The sequence below is a fragment of the Ahaetulla prasina genome, chromosome 1 (genome assembly GCF_028640845.1).
Source record: "Ahaetulla prasina isolate Xishuangbanna chromosome 1, ASM2864084v1, whole genome shotgun sequence".
Classification (NCBI taxonomy): domain Eukaryota; kingdom Metazoa; phylum Chordata; class Lepidosauria; order Squamata; family Colubridae; genus Ahaetulla; species Ahaetulla prasina.
The window spans coordinates 245,701,621-245,715,741 of record NC_080539.1 but is presented as its reverse complement, the minus strand read 5'-3'; the positions used below and the strand labels follow the sequence as shown (position 1 = coordinate 245,715,741).

General features: G+C 40.7%; 1 protein-coding gene across 1 annotated transcript in view; it reads right to left on the bottom strand.

The window, feature by feature from the left end:
• The window catches only part of MYLK (myosin light chain kinase), a 207,630-nt gene that overhangs the window by 134,540 nt on the left and 58,969 nt on the right, over nt 1–14,121 (bottom strand). The window contains exons 3-5 of the mRNA XM_058195197.1: nt 9,648–9,852; nt 7,433–7,481; nt 4,011–4,176 (exon numbers count right to left, since the gene is read on the bottom strand). Of these exons, the coding sequence (XP_058051180.1) occupies nt 4,011–4,176; nt 7,433–7,481; nt 9,648–9,852 (420 nt within the window). The remainder of the gene's footprint in view (nt 1–4,010; nt 4,177–7,432; nt 7,482–9,647; nt 9,853–14,121) is intronic.

The window sequence follows — 14,121 nt, the reverse complement described above, 5'->3', positions numbered from 1 at the left end:
ATTTATGTTGGAAATGTGAGAAACAAGAAGGGACATTTTACCATATTTAGTGGACATATAAAAAAGCTAGAAAATTGAATACACTTGTTCAGAGAATTACATACACTTATGTAAAAATCTAGAAAATACATACATTGGTTCAAAAGATTTTAAAGATTAATACACACACACACACACACACACACACACACACACACACACACACATATTCTGAGGTTTTCGCGGGTGTTTGTATGTAGGTCTTTGGTTATTCGGGTTTTCTCCCACATAAAATTGGAAGTGTCTTGGCGACGTTTCGATGAAGTCTCATTCGTCATCTTCAGGCTTCAGCTTCGTGCTTCTTGCTCCCAGAAGCACGAAGGTGAAGCCTGAAGATGACGAATGAGACTTCGTCGAAACGTCGCCAAGACACTTCCAATTTTACGTTTTTCTTGTGGGATTGATGGAAAAACAGTTGAAAAAAGCCACAGAACTTCGTTTTTATTCATGATAACTGCAGTGAGAGTATTTTATGCACAAAGGTGGGTAGATTTGGCACTATCCACAACAGGGAATGGTTGAAGATAATGGAATTTGCAGAAATGGCTAAATTGACTTCAAAAAGATAAAAGACAGTATCTATATTTATTGCTAACTGAAAACGCCTTATGGATTTTTTGCATGAAACAAAATAAAATGAAACAAAATAAAATGAATGTATGATTTATAGTTTTGATGATTGGGCAGAATATAGAAAGAAGAGCGCTATTAACCAGAGAGTAAGAGGTAAATTTATAATTGTACTTAAAACTCTTGTAAAGAAGATACTTTTACCTTTCTTGATTTGTTTCTTGTTCTCACTTTATATCAGTTTGTATTAGTTTATATCTTTTTTTAAAAAAAATTATTTAATAAAATTGTGTATGTTTTACACACACAGAGACACACAAACTAAAACAGGCCAGGATTAGAGAGCAATTAGAGTGGCTGCGATTTATAAGAATTCCATCTAGCTGACAAGATGTTCCATCCTATACTCTGCCAATTTGGAGTGCATAGTGCTATGTTTAGATAAGTGGGATATGTATGGCTTTTAGCTACCATGCATCTTGCTACCTTTTCCTCTTCCTGAGCTAAATGGGTTACTCAGGGGCATCACACTGGACCAACCTATTTCCTTGATCTAGGGCAGTGATGGCGAACCTTTTCGGCATCGAGTGCTGAAAAGGAAGCATGCGCATGTCTGGGCTGCAAACCGGAAGAGGAACTGCCCAGGGCGCATGCACGCACCTGAAAATGAACTTCCGGTTTCAGCTACTGAACTTCCGGTTTCAGCCAGTTACTCTTCCAGGTTTCTGGCACGCATGTGCACACAATGATCAGCTGGCCAGCGCACATGCTCATGAAGAAAAACAGAAGACCAGCTCTTCTAGTTTCTGACCCTGCCGCATGCAAAAAGGCCAGCTGATTGTCACATGCCAAAACCCAGAAGAGGAACGGGCGACGCTGTGAGTGCCAGGCGACAATACTCCGCATGCCATAGGTTCGCCATCACGGACCTAGGGGATATCAATGACCATTCTGATATAATTAACCATATTCAACTAGGATCTTTTAAACATTTTGGAATGACCATAGTCCTATCTTAACATGTTTCTGGCCTGTGACTGCAACATGGTACATGTTGCATTTCACTTTCTGTTCAAGTGGAACTGGTGATTTTAAGATGGAAGAGCCTTGTGTAACTTCATTATCACGGACAAATCACATACTCAAAAGTCTTATCCAGAGTTTTATCCAAAAACCTCTTCAGCGGTAAAGGTCCCATACCCAGGTACAAGAGAGATTTGAATGATTTCTTGATTATGCTTCTGTATCATTATTCGCAATGCTGTTGATGGAAATGGACTGGTAGTTGACCCTACCCTACTGTTCCTAAGCATTCCCTTCCTTCTTACAGAGCCACATGGCATAACAGAGAATAAACAATGATGAAGTGGCTAAGAGATCAGTTATAGCAGAGCACAGAAATTCTCAGGTGTAGTCGGATTAACTGAGCAAAGGCTACCTGAATGGTTCAATTGCAGTGGAGACAGAAATAATACTTACTTCTTTAATTCCAAAACATTAATACTGAACGAGCCAACACTGCTTTTCCTAACTGTATGACATTTCTTCTACCAAGGAAAGGCTCTGGGATAATTGATACTGTGTTCAATCTACAGTGTTCTTTGTGGTCAGGGTAATTAAATCTATATATTGGCCAAGTGCGATTGGACACACAAGGAATTTGTCTTGGTGCACATGCTCTCGGCGTACTTAAAAGAAAAGTTCATCAAGAATCATAAGGTACAACTCTTAATGATAGTCATAGGGTACAAATAAGCAATCAGGAAACAATATCAATATAAATTGTAATGATACAAGCAACAAAGTTGCAGTCATACAGTCATAAGTGGGAGGAGATGGGTGGTGGGAACGATGAGAAGATTAATAGTAGTGCAGACTTAGTAAATAGTTTGACAGTGTTGAGGGAATTATTTGTTTAGCAGAGTGATGGCGCTCGGGGAAAAAACTATTCTTGCGTCTGGTTGTTCTGGTGTGCAGTGCTCTATAGCATCGTTTTGAGGGTAGGACTTGAAACAATTTATGTCCAGGATGTGAGGGGCTGTAAATATTTTCAGAGCCCTCTTTTTGACTCATGCAGTATACAGGTCCTCAATGGAAGGCAGGTTGGTGGCAATTGTTTTTTCTGCAGTTCTAATTATCCTCTGAAGTCTTGTTGGGTTGCAGAACCAAACCAGACAGTTATAGAGGTGCAGATGACAGACTCAATAATTCCAATAATAATAATAATAACAACAACAACAACATCAACAACCCTCTCTCTCTGGCTTGTAGATCCTAGGAATGTGGACAGGCTATGTGGAGATACCAGAGCTACCATTTGCTTAAGTAAACCAATGCAGGGCTGGCTTGTTAAGGAAAGTTAATCAATGCTTCTTCATGGGAAGGATGTGTTCCCCTTTGCCTAAAAGCTTGCAATAAAAGGTTTACTCCTCATTTAAATCAGTGGATCTATAGAACCATTTCAAATGCTTAATTACTGGAAAAGGTAATCAAGAAAGTGCTGATTCCCAGTTCCATATACATTGGAATTACACTCATTTTCTGAATGCATTTCAACAGAATTTTGGCCTGGTCCTCATTTGTATTGCTTCGAAACTATGACACACATTATCAAGGGACTTGCATTTGACTCCCAACTCTCTCAGAATTTAGAAAACATATAGAGACAGATTTCTTTTACCGGTATTTTCACTTGTAAGTGATTCTGATAACTATTCTTAATTTTAATAAGTTTAATTTTAGCTTCAGGTTGCATAGTGACAAGGTTTTATACCTTCAGAAGTCAGAAGTATTACAGACCATTAAAATTAGAACACTTTGAGTTGGCAACATTGACTTGTTGGATTAGGGAAAAAGACATTCTTAATAACTGGAAACCCTTTTTGTACTTTTTGCTGAAAATGGAAAAAAATGAACATTTATTTTATGGTTTGATGCTTAAAAAGGATAGAATCTGGAAAGAAGGGAGCGATGATAGAACCTTAGAGAGAAAGAGGATAAAATATAAATACATTTAAAATTTCTGTGAAGATCAGAAGCTACTCCTTTATATCTTTCCTTTTTCCTTTTATTTCTTGTCTATTTACTTATGAATTTTCTGTTACTTTTTTTTTTTTTTAATTATTTTTTCTTTGCAAAAAACCTAAGTAAAAATTAGAAATTGAATAAAGTTAGAACATTTTATATGAAAGTCTGTCTTTCAATGTTAATAAAAGGATACATTCTGATATGCCAAACCACAATTTTACTAGTGATGCAAATGGGGACTAAAGGATCTCCTTGTTTCCTAAATACAATACCAGACTAGGAAAAGGAAAAATGAGCCAGGATTGAAGATCCTCTCAATAGACAAGCATAATCAACTCTTCAGAAAATCTGAATAGCTGTGAAATCAACTATACCTTGAACCAAATGACCCGAGGCTGAGGTCGTCCTGTTATCTTACAGGAAAATTTACCATTCTGTCCTTCTCGTACAATAACTCGGTTGGGTTTTGTGGCAAACTTGGGTGGACATTCGCCCCAGATGCTGGGCCGTTGTTCTATAGGTAGAACAGTAGACTGACCCCTGGAATGAAGTAATCAAATATTATTACTGAATCACGCTTCTTAATGGATTTCAGAATATTGCAGGCAAAATGTAGCAAGGTGCCACTCTGGAAGTGAATTCCACATATTGTCCTGGAATACAACATGTATTTTCAAGCATTAGAAAATAAAAGCTTTCTTTTTTTCCAGCATTATGAGGAGGCACACATGCCCACACTTGAACAAATGGTAAATTTTGATTTGGTACAGCAAGAATATACTTGGTCTTCATGAAAACTCTAAATAATTAAAAAGAAAGAAAAGGAAACTGTGCATGCATGTTAGTGCATGCATCATGGAAGTGCAAGTTCAGGAGCTTTAGAAGAATGATCATTACAATGCAATTCTCCTGAATTTAAATAACATTTTACCTCCCAGCTTTATCCAATATGCCTAGAAATGCAAAACAGAAACAAACAAAAACCATGCTATTTGACAGATTTAACTGCAATGAACCAAATAAACTTTCTTCTTGGTCATTTTTTCCTGAATTCTTGCCCATTCTGTTACCATCATCTGAGACCAACTCAACTGTGTGAACCTTTGGAAGATGTTGTACAAGCATAAATCAGGTAACTTTCTCATCACTACCATTAGATTAAATGAAAAATATCAGAGCTCTTCTCCCCCCACCCCCCCAGGATAAAATGTAGGAAACATTTCCATTTGAAGAGCTTGGAAAAAATACCTCACCTAGAAGCCTCTTTCTACTTGCAAAAATACTAATAGAAAGAAGCCATTGTGACCAAAACGGAAAGAAAAACAGCTCCTCTACTGATAATATCCCACACTTGGCTTTGACTCTTATAGAATATTTTCCTCACAGATAAATAAACTCGTATGATTCTGTAAAGCTGACTCTAATACAGGGGTGTCAAACTCAAGGCCCGTGGGCCATATCCGGGACAGGATGGATGCCTCCTGCAGCACCCTGCCGGCCAAAATGAGGCAGCAGGGTGCTGCAAGATTTTCCGTTTTGGCTGGGAAGTGTTGCAGGAGGCCAAAAACAGGGCATGGAGGTGGGGCTCGCACGGCCCTCCTGAGCCCTGTTCTGGCCAGCAGGGTGCTGCAGGAGGCGCCCGTCCTGTCTCTTCCCCCTCCCCCCGCCCACCCGCAGAGAACTACAATGCTGATCCGGCCCTTGAAGAAATCCAGTTTGACACCCCTTCTCTAATACATCTATTTTTGGAAGAATTGGAACTATTTACTGCAGTTGATTTCTGGCAATTCATCCAGAAGCACTAATTATGCAGTTTAAACAAGGGCCTGGAAACAACACAACTCTGCAGAAAAATCAGAACCTCTTTTGCAAAACTGTAAGACAATCACTCATTTTAAATATATATTTAACAGGTTATACTTTCTGATACTCAGGTTCTACCATTCTGACTGATGATGAAAGGGTTAAATAAGGGTGTTATAGGGGAGAGACTACAACACCCTATGTTTTAGGTACATGCTGTAACCCTATGACTGTTTGACTTCGTTAATTTTGGGAATGATTCCTGGCATATTTGCAAAGGTGCGGGAGGGGGGGTAGGAACCCTCTTGTTCATAGTGTTCCAGTCAACTAGTACATTTACTACCTTATGAGCATTCCTTTTAAATTTTAAGAACTAAAAGTTATTTACAAAGTAATACCAAGAAGCTTGTAAGAAACTTGTGATTTGAGAATGAGCAGTTGAGGAACAACATTTGTTTTTATACTTTCTCTATTTTTAAAGATGATTATTAACAGATTGCCATAATTATTTCAGAACATGATCTTTCTAAAGAAGATCAAAAAGTGGCTTTTGCTATGTATGATGAATTAAGTTAATTATATATTTTTGCAATGTTAACCAAGCTCTGCTTATATTTCAGAAATTCAAAGGTCAAATAACCAATACCAGTTCAGTGAGTTCATCATTTAAAATTATGATAAAAAGCCATGAAATAAGGAACAGTAACAGAACATTCAATATACACTAAGCAATACCTATTTAGTCTTGTTTGTACTAGTTCTCCACCAGTTCTGGTGGACTTTGATTTTTATAAATTCCAAAGCCAAAATATTGTTGGCTAAATTTTAAACAATGTCAAGCAAAGAAGGTTAGGATTAGGGTTACAGGAAGTCTGGTTCACTTTAATGGCAAATATCACCATTACACATAGTAGTGAATAATCAACAGTGATGAAAATGAAGCTGTGAGTTTCAAGCAAATTTAAAATCATGGTTATGTGCTCTGCATAAAATGCTTACACATATGCAAACACGTTTGCTCATCTTCTGCAATATATCACTGTATAATACTAAAAGAAACGATGAGATTTCAGCCCAAAAAGCAAATACTATATTGTAAACAGTGTAATATAGGGAAACTTAATAATGTAAATGATAGTTAGGCGATAATCAATTAGCTAAATATATTAAAGGGCAAAGGAGTTATAAAAGTTAGGCCACCAATGACTTCTCTCTATTTCTTGCTTTAAAAAACACCTAGCAGGTAAATATTATAATCTGTACTTCCTAGTGAAATAATAAAGAGTTAAGAGTCATATTAGAAAATGTATGAAATTATTCTTCATGGGGGAAAACAGCAATTCAGCTTCCTAAATATGAATCATTATCAGACAGTAACCTGGAATGTGAGGTGTTAACAACAGTGAATAATAACCTCCAGAAAGCAAAAGCAAGTTTCTATTGGCCAGACTAGAGATGTTTAGATTAGATCTAATAGCAAATTTAAAAAGAAATAAATTGGTGGAACACATTACTTATAAATTTGGTTCAAAGTTTTATCAGCTGAACAAAGCAAGCACAAGAGAGGCCAAATGGCTTACAATTCTTAACAATACTGAATACTGTAAAAAGTAAGGAAGATGAACTTGACAGAAATATACAAGAACCATTACCTAGGGAAATGGAGCCAATTTTTTTTTAAGTCCAGAGAAACAAGATAATTTGGAAGTGGCTCAGGCAGAAGTCCTCCCTAATTCACAAGAGTATAAGGAGAAGAAATACAACACAACCAAAATTGCAGCAGTGATATGAACTCCATTAGGTAAGCTAGACAGAAAAACATACTGACATTGTCATAAATATATGGTTCCATGAAATGTTTTGAATGCAGCAGAATTATTATGACTAAAGCCAAACAGAAAATCTTGCCTTTTTTAGATATTTCAAAAGCTCTGCATGTTACAGAATAGATATCTGCTCTAAGTAAATAAATAAATGCCACCCAAACTCTTACCCAGAACTTTTGGAACTGGATGGCAAGTTATATTTCTTCAAAACTTTTCCTAAAAGAAAATTGAAAATTGAAAAATTATCAGGACTGCAAATCATTGGGACCCTTTATTGAATTTATGGATTTTTCTATCTATATATATCAAAACAACATATTTGTCCATATTTTTTTTTTTAAAAAATTACACTATTTGCTCCTCCATCTGCCCACTTTTCAACTGAAAAACACATCCAATCAAGCTTTGCTTACTTGTCCCTCACAACAGAGATAAAGTAATTGCAGCTATAGTCCTATACACCCAAATATGAAATTTTTACTGAAAATGTCGTTTTATCTCATTTGTCCACACATACAAATGGAACTGCCTAATTGTTTTTGCTATTTCAAAAACTGCTCATAGTCTTTCAGTAAGAAGTTTTTATTTAATTCCAAGTGACTAACCTGAAGCCATATTTAGTTCACCTGCCTGCATCTATTACTTTAACATATCTAAGATATTTCTATAACACATGTCACAACCAAAACCTTTAAGTCAGGATGGAAGATATTATGTTATGAGTCTACAGCACCATCTACTGGATGTGAGCAACTGAACTTTATGAACTGTAATGAAGGGTAAATACAGTTGGTTTCTGTAAAATATGACAGACAGCATAAAATATTGAAAAACATTAATACAATTTAATGCAAATTTTTGTAAATAATCGCATATGCTTATCTCAAAAGAAATCATAATGGTTTAAGTCTGACATTTGAACCAAAATATCCTCAGATCAAATCATATCATGGGTTTCTTCTAGAGCAGGGGTCCCCAACCCCCAGGCATTGGACTGGCACCAGGCCGTGCAAACAAGTGAAGCCCCATCCATGGGATGCAGGCTGCATACAAAATCATGTTCCCTTCTGGTCCACAGAAAAACCTCTCTCCACAGAACCAGTCTCTGGTGCCCAAAAGATCAGAGTCCGCTGTTCTAGAGGTGCTTAGGTAAATAGTAGGAGGATAACAGTGTCCTATCCTTAAAATTAATTGTTACAAATTCCTTAGGTTAATTTTTGCTTTGAAACACCAAAGAAGTCTTCCCACTTGGTATCCTGCAGATGAGAATTCTGCATAAGAATAGCCCTGCTGGATCAGATTAAGGCAGACTTTAGGCACACCTCAACTTTTGTTCCCAGTCAAATGCCTCTGGTGCTCACAAGCAGGAGGCACTGAAACTTCTTTGGACAACTGGTATTTGGAGGCATACTTCTTCAAATCTTGGAGGGAAGATTGAGTATTTAGGATGGATGGTATTCAGTTGACCTGTCCTCCATGAATTAATTCAGTTTCCTTTTAAAGCCTTCAAGCTCTCAAAGGCAATAGGTTCAAAAGTGTTATTTTATTTTTTTATTTATTTATTTATTTATTTATTTAGTCGACTACATATTAGATAATATATGTAAGTATAAGCATGAATTGAATACATAAAGTGAATTCAATTAAAGGGAACATTAGGACAGGGACGGTAGGCACGCTGGTGCTCTTATGCACGCCCCTTACAGACCTCTTAGGAATGGGGTTGAGGTCAATAGAAGACAGTCTTAGGTTAAAGTTTTGGGGGTTTGGGGATGAGACCACAGAGTCTGGTAATGCATTCCAGGCATTAACAACTCTGTTACTGAAGTCATATTTTCTGCAATCGAGTTTGGAGCGGTTCACTTTAAGTTTGTATCTATTGTGTGCTCGTGTATTGTTGTGGTTGAAGCTGAAGTAGTCATTGACAGGTAGGACATTGTAGCAGATGATTTTATGAGCTATGCTTAGGTCATACCAAAGGCGGAGTAACTTATGGGTAACCTATAGCTCTCCAGATATTAAAACTGTACAGGTCAAAACTGTACAATAGCCCAAGTCACCACAGCCAATCATGAAGAGACATAGTTTTCTGAAATCACAGGTTTATTATTCCTGATTTATCCTCAGAGTGTTTCATGGCTGAAGGCCTTGTCCCTCAAACTCTCTGCAGCAAGTACACATTATTTTGAATTGCTGCGTTCCACTGAGTTAGCCAAGGCATAAAAAAAAATGGTAGCCAACTGGCATTGTGTCCTCAATTTTCCACATTTGCTTTTGCAATCAGGAAAAAATAAAGAAAATTAGGATGGGGCAAGTCATTACAGAGAAGAAGAAAAAAAAGCTTCCAGAATGGAAACTGTGCTAGACAGCTAACATTCTTACCTTCCACTGTCAATTCCACAGTCACCCGGCGAATCCCACCAGCATTTCTGGCCTGACATGTATACAGACCACCATCTTCCTCCTTCACCCCTTTAATCATCAAGCTGAAAATCCCTCGGCTGCTGCAATCTGCTACACAGTGCTCTCCTGTGACAAGGTGCTCATTTCTGTACCATGTGATGTGAGGTTCAGGGTTGCCTCTCACCTAAAACAGTTCCATATAGAAATAACCAGAGGGAAGAAAAATGGGAGTTGAGGAAGGGGAAAAAAAACAAAACAGAAAATGATTTTACCTGGAACAAATGCAGAACATTTTGCAAGCCAGTGGAAGAAAGTATTTTCTGAAGTAATGTCTGTTAAACACATACTAATCACCAGGAGCCAAAAGGCAAAAATCCGAACAGAGAGAAGAGAATCTACGGATGCATCATGCTGTTAAAACTAGCAATGTTGATCCAAGAACTTCTTCTGCCTGTTGAGGTTTAAAAGCCAAAATTGAGAAATTTTGAGAAATAGTTTCAGATGATAAATCTATGGCCTTCTTTTTCAGTCTGGTATGGCAGACATAGAACAGTGTGAATTAAAACAACCATATGTAGGTTGAAAACCACAGGATATAATTTCCTTTATCAGATGAATTATCCTTGAAAAGTATTCAGAAACACCATTGTTCAGGCAATTCCATATAAACCAGCTGCAAAATAAAAAGCAAGCAACAGTCAGTGTACGAAGTCTGGTCAACAACATTTTTCACAGATGAAAATCAGATCCCCCAGATAAATTTTGTAAATTTAACTATTCTTTTTCCTTTTGGATAGTAGCGAATAGTGCAGAAGGCAAAAACATAGTGATTATCATCTGTTGATTATTTTAGGCATTCACATTAATTTGGATTTGAGGAAAAATTATATTTGAATCTGATTTTCAAACATTCATTCAAAGGATATGTATTTTCAACAAGGTAAACTGGGAAATAATTTATTTGATATATTGTGCATGTCAAAATGAAAATATGTTGAAAGGTATATTGAGAGATACTCATATTTATTTAATTTTAATATATGGGGGACAGTTTTTTATACTTGATCAATGGAGATTAAAATTAAGGGGAGATTTGTTTACATTTGAAGGTATTTTGGCTTCTGCATTTTTCATTTTTTAAATTGCCAGAATGCCTTAATAATGTGGAACTCCGCACAACGCTATGCATTCACCAAATAACAATATATAATTCCACGTGTTAAATGATGGATTGAAAGAAGCAATAAATATGTTTCCTGTTACACTGAACTCAGCAGCAAGTTAAACAATAGCTCAAAAATAATTCTTACTATCTTTATTCTCTTATTAAATTCAGGTAGTGTGTTCCAAGTATTAATAACTCTGTTACAGAAGTCATATTTTCTGCAATCAAGATTGCAGCAGTTAACATTAAGTTTAAATCTATTGTTTGCTTTTGTATTGTTGTGATTGAAGCTGAAGTAGTCTTTAACAGGAAGGATATTGCAGTAGATGATTCTATGAGTTAAACATAGATCCTGTTGAAGGCGGCGGAGTTCTTAGTTTTCTAAACCCAAGATTTCAAGTCTGGTGGCATAAGGTATTTTGTTGTATTCAGAGGAATGGAGAACTCTTCTTTATTTATTTATTTATTTTATTTATTTTTCAAATTTATATACCGCCCTATCTCCCTAAGGACTCAGGGCGGTTCACAGGCAGTTAAAATACATATAAATAAAAATTAAAAAACAACAATTAAAAAACTTATTCTATTGCCGAATTTAAAAAACAATATAAATAATAAAAAACCCCTTAAAACCAATAACTTTAAAATCTAATCCAGTCCCGCGCAGATGAATAAGTGCGTTTTAAGCTCGCGACGAAAGGTTCGGAGGTCCGGAAGTTGACGAAGTCCTGGAGGGAGTTCATTCCAGAGGGTGGGAGCCCCCACAGAGAAGGCCCTTCCCCTGGGTGTCGCCAGACGGCACTGCCTAGCTGACGGCACCCTGAGGAGTCCCTCTGTGAGAGCGCACGGTCGGTGAGAGGTATTTGGAAGCAGTAGGCGGTCCCGTAAATAGCCCGGCCCTATGCCATGGAGCGCTTTAAAGATTGTCACCAACACCTTGAAGCGCACCCGAAGGCCACAGGTAGCCAGTGCAGTCTGCGCAGGATAGGTAACACGGAGCCCCGAGGCTCCTCTATCACCCGCGCAGCCGCGTTCTGGACCAACTGAAGCCTCCGGATGCCCCTCAAGGGGAGCCCCATGTAGAGAGCATTGCAGTAATCCAGGCGAGACGTCACGAGGGCGTGAGTGACCGTGCATAAGGCATCCCGGTCTAGAAAGGGGCGCAACTGGCGCACCAGGCGAACCTGGTGGAAAGCTCTCCTGGAGACGGCCGTCAAATGGTCTTCAAAAGACAGCCGTTCATCCAGGAGAACGCCCAGATTGCGCACCCTCTCCATCGGGGCCAGTGACTCGCCCCCAACAGTCAGCCGAGGACTCAGCTGACTGTACCGGGATGCCGGCATCCACAGCCACTCAGTCTTGGAGGGATTGAGCTTGGGCCTGTTTCTCCCCATCCAGACCCGTACGGCTTCCAAACACCGGGACAGCACTTCGATAGCTTCATTGGGGTGGTCCGTGGAAAAGTACAGCTGGGTGTCATCAGCGTACAGCTGGTACCTCACACCGAAGCCACTGATGATCTCACCCAGCGGCTTCATATAGATGTTGAACAGAAGGGGCGAGAGAATCGACCCCTGCGGCACCCCACAAGTGAGGCGCCTCGGGGCCGACCTCTGCCCCCCTGTCAACACCGTCTGCGACCGGTCGGAGAGATAGGAGGAGAACCACCGATAAACGGTGCCTCCCACTCCCAATCCTCCAACCGCGCAGCAGGATACCATGGTCGATGGTATCGAAAGCCGCTGAGAGGTCTAATAGGACCAGGACAGAGGAACCACCCCTATCCCTGGCCCCCCAGAGACCATCCACCAACCCGACCAAAGCCGCCTCCGTGCTGTAGCCGGGCCGGAAGCCGGACTGGAACGGGTCTAGATAGACAGTTTCATCCAGGTGCAGGGGAAACTGATATGCCACCATACTCTCTACAACCTTCACCGCGGCGGGTTGGAGACCGACGATAATTACCTAAGACAGCCGGGTCCAGGAGGGCTTCTTGAGGAGGGCCTCACCACCGCCTCTTTCAAGGCGGCCGGAAAGACTCCTCCAACAAGGAGGCACTCGTAATCGCCTGGAGCCAGCCTCGTGTCACCTCCTGAGTGGCCAGCACCAGCCAGGAGGGGCACGGGTCCAGTAAACACGTGGTGGCATTCAGCCTACCCAACAACCTGTCCATGTCCTCGGGAGCCACAGGGTCAAACTCATCCCAAAAAATGTCACCAAGACCACCCTCAGACGCCTCATCTGAATCGCCGCAATTTTGGTCTAGACCGTCTCGAAGCTGAACGATTTTATCGTATAGATAACCGTTAAACTCCTCAGCACGTCCCTGCAACGGGTCATCCCGCTCCCCTGGTGAAGGAGGAACGGGTCACCCAAAAGGGCGGCTGGGCGGTTATCTGCCGGCGCAATGAGGGAGGAGGCGTAGCGCCTCGCTTCCCTCAGTGCCACTAGGTAGGTCCTAGTATAGGACCTAACTAGTGTCCGATCAGCTTCTAAACGGCTAGACCTCCAGGAGCTCTCTAGGCATCTTCTCCGGCGTTTCATCCCCCTCAGCTCCTCGGAGAACCAAGGAGCCGGTTGGGATCTGCGCCGGGTCAGAGGCCGCAGAGGCACGACACGGTCTAAAGCCCCAGCCGCAGCCCGTTGCCAGGCTGCGGCTAGTTCCTCTGCCATGCCGTGAGCCAGACCCTCAGGAAGTGGCCCAAGCTCCGTCCGGAACCTCTCCGGGTCCATCAGGCGCCTGGGGCGGAACCAACGTTGTGGTTCCGTCTCCCTGCGGTGTTGAGTGGCGGTCAGAAAGTCCAGGCGAAGGAGAGAGTGATCTGACCATGACAAAGGTTCTATGACTACATCTCTCAAATCCAGATCCTTCAACCACTGACCAGAGATAAAAATAAGATCCAGAGTGCCACCCCCAATGTGAGTGGGGCCATCAACTACTTGAGTCAGGTCCAAGGCCGTCATGGAAGCCATGAACTCCCGAGCCACTGTCGATGACGAGCCGGCAGATGGCAAGTTAAAGTCCCCCATGACTAAAAGTCTGGGGGTCTCCACTGCCACCCCGACAAGCACCTCCAGGAGCTCGGGCAGGGCAGCTGTCATGCAGCAAGGAGCCAGGTACGTGACCAGCAAGCCCATCTGACACCTATGACCCCATCTCACAAAGAGGGATTCACACCCGGCGATCTGAGGTACAGTGGTCTCCCTCGGCTCTAGACTCTCTTTAATAGCAACCGCCACCCCCCCACCCCTACCCTGGGCCCTCGGCTGATGGAATGCACGGAAACC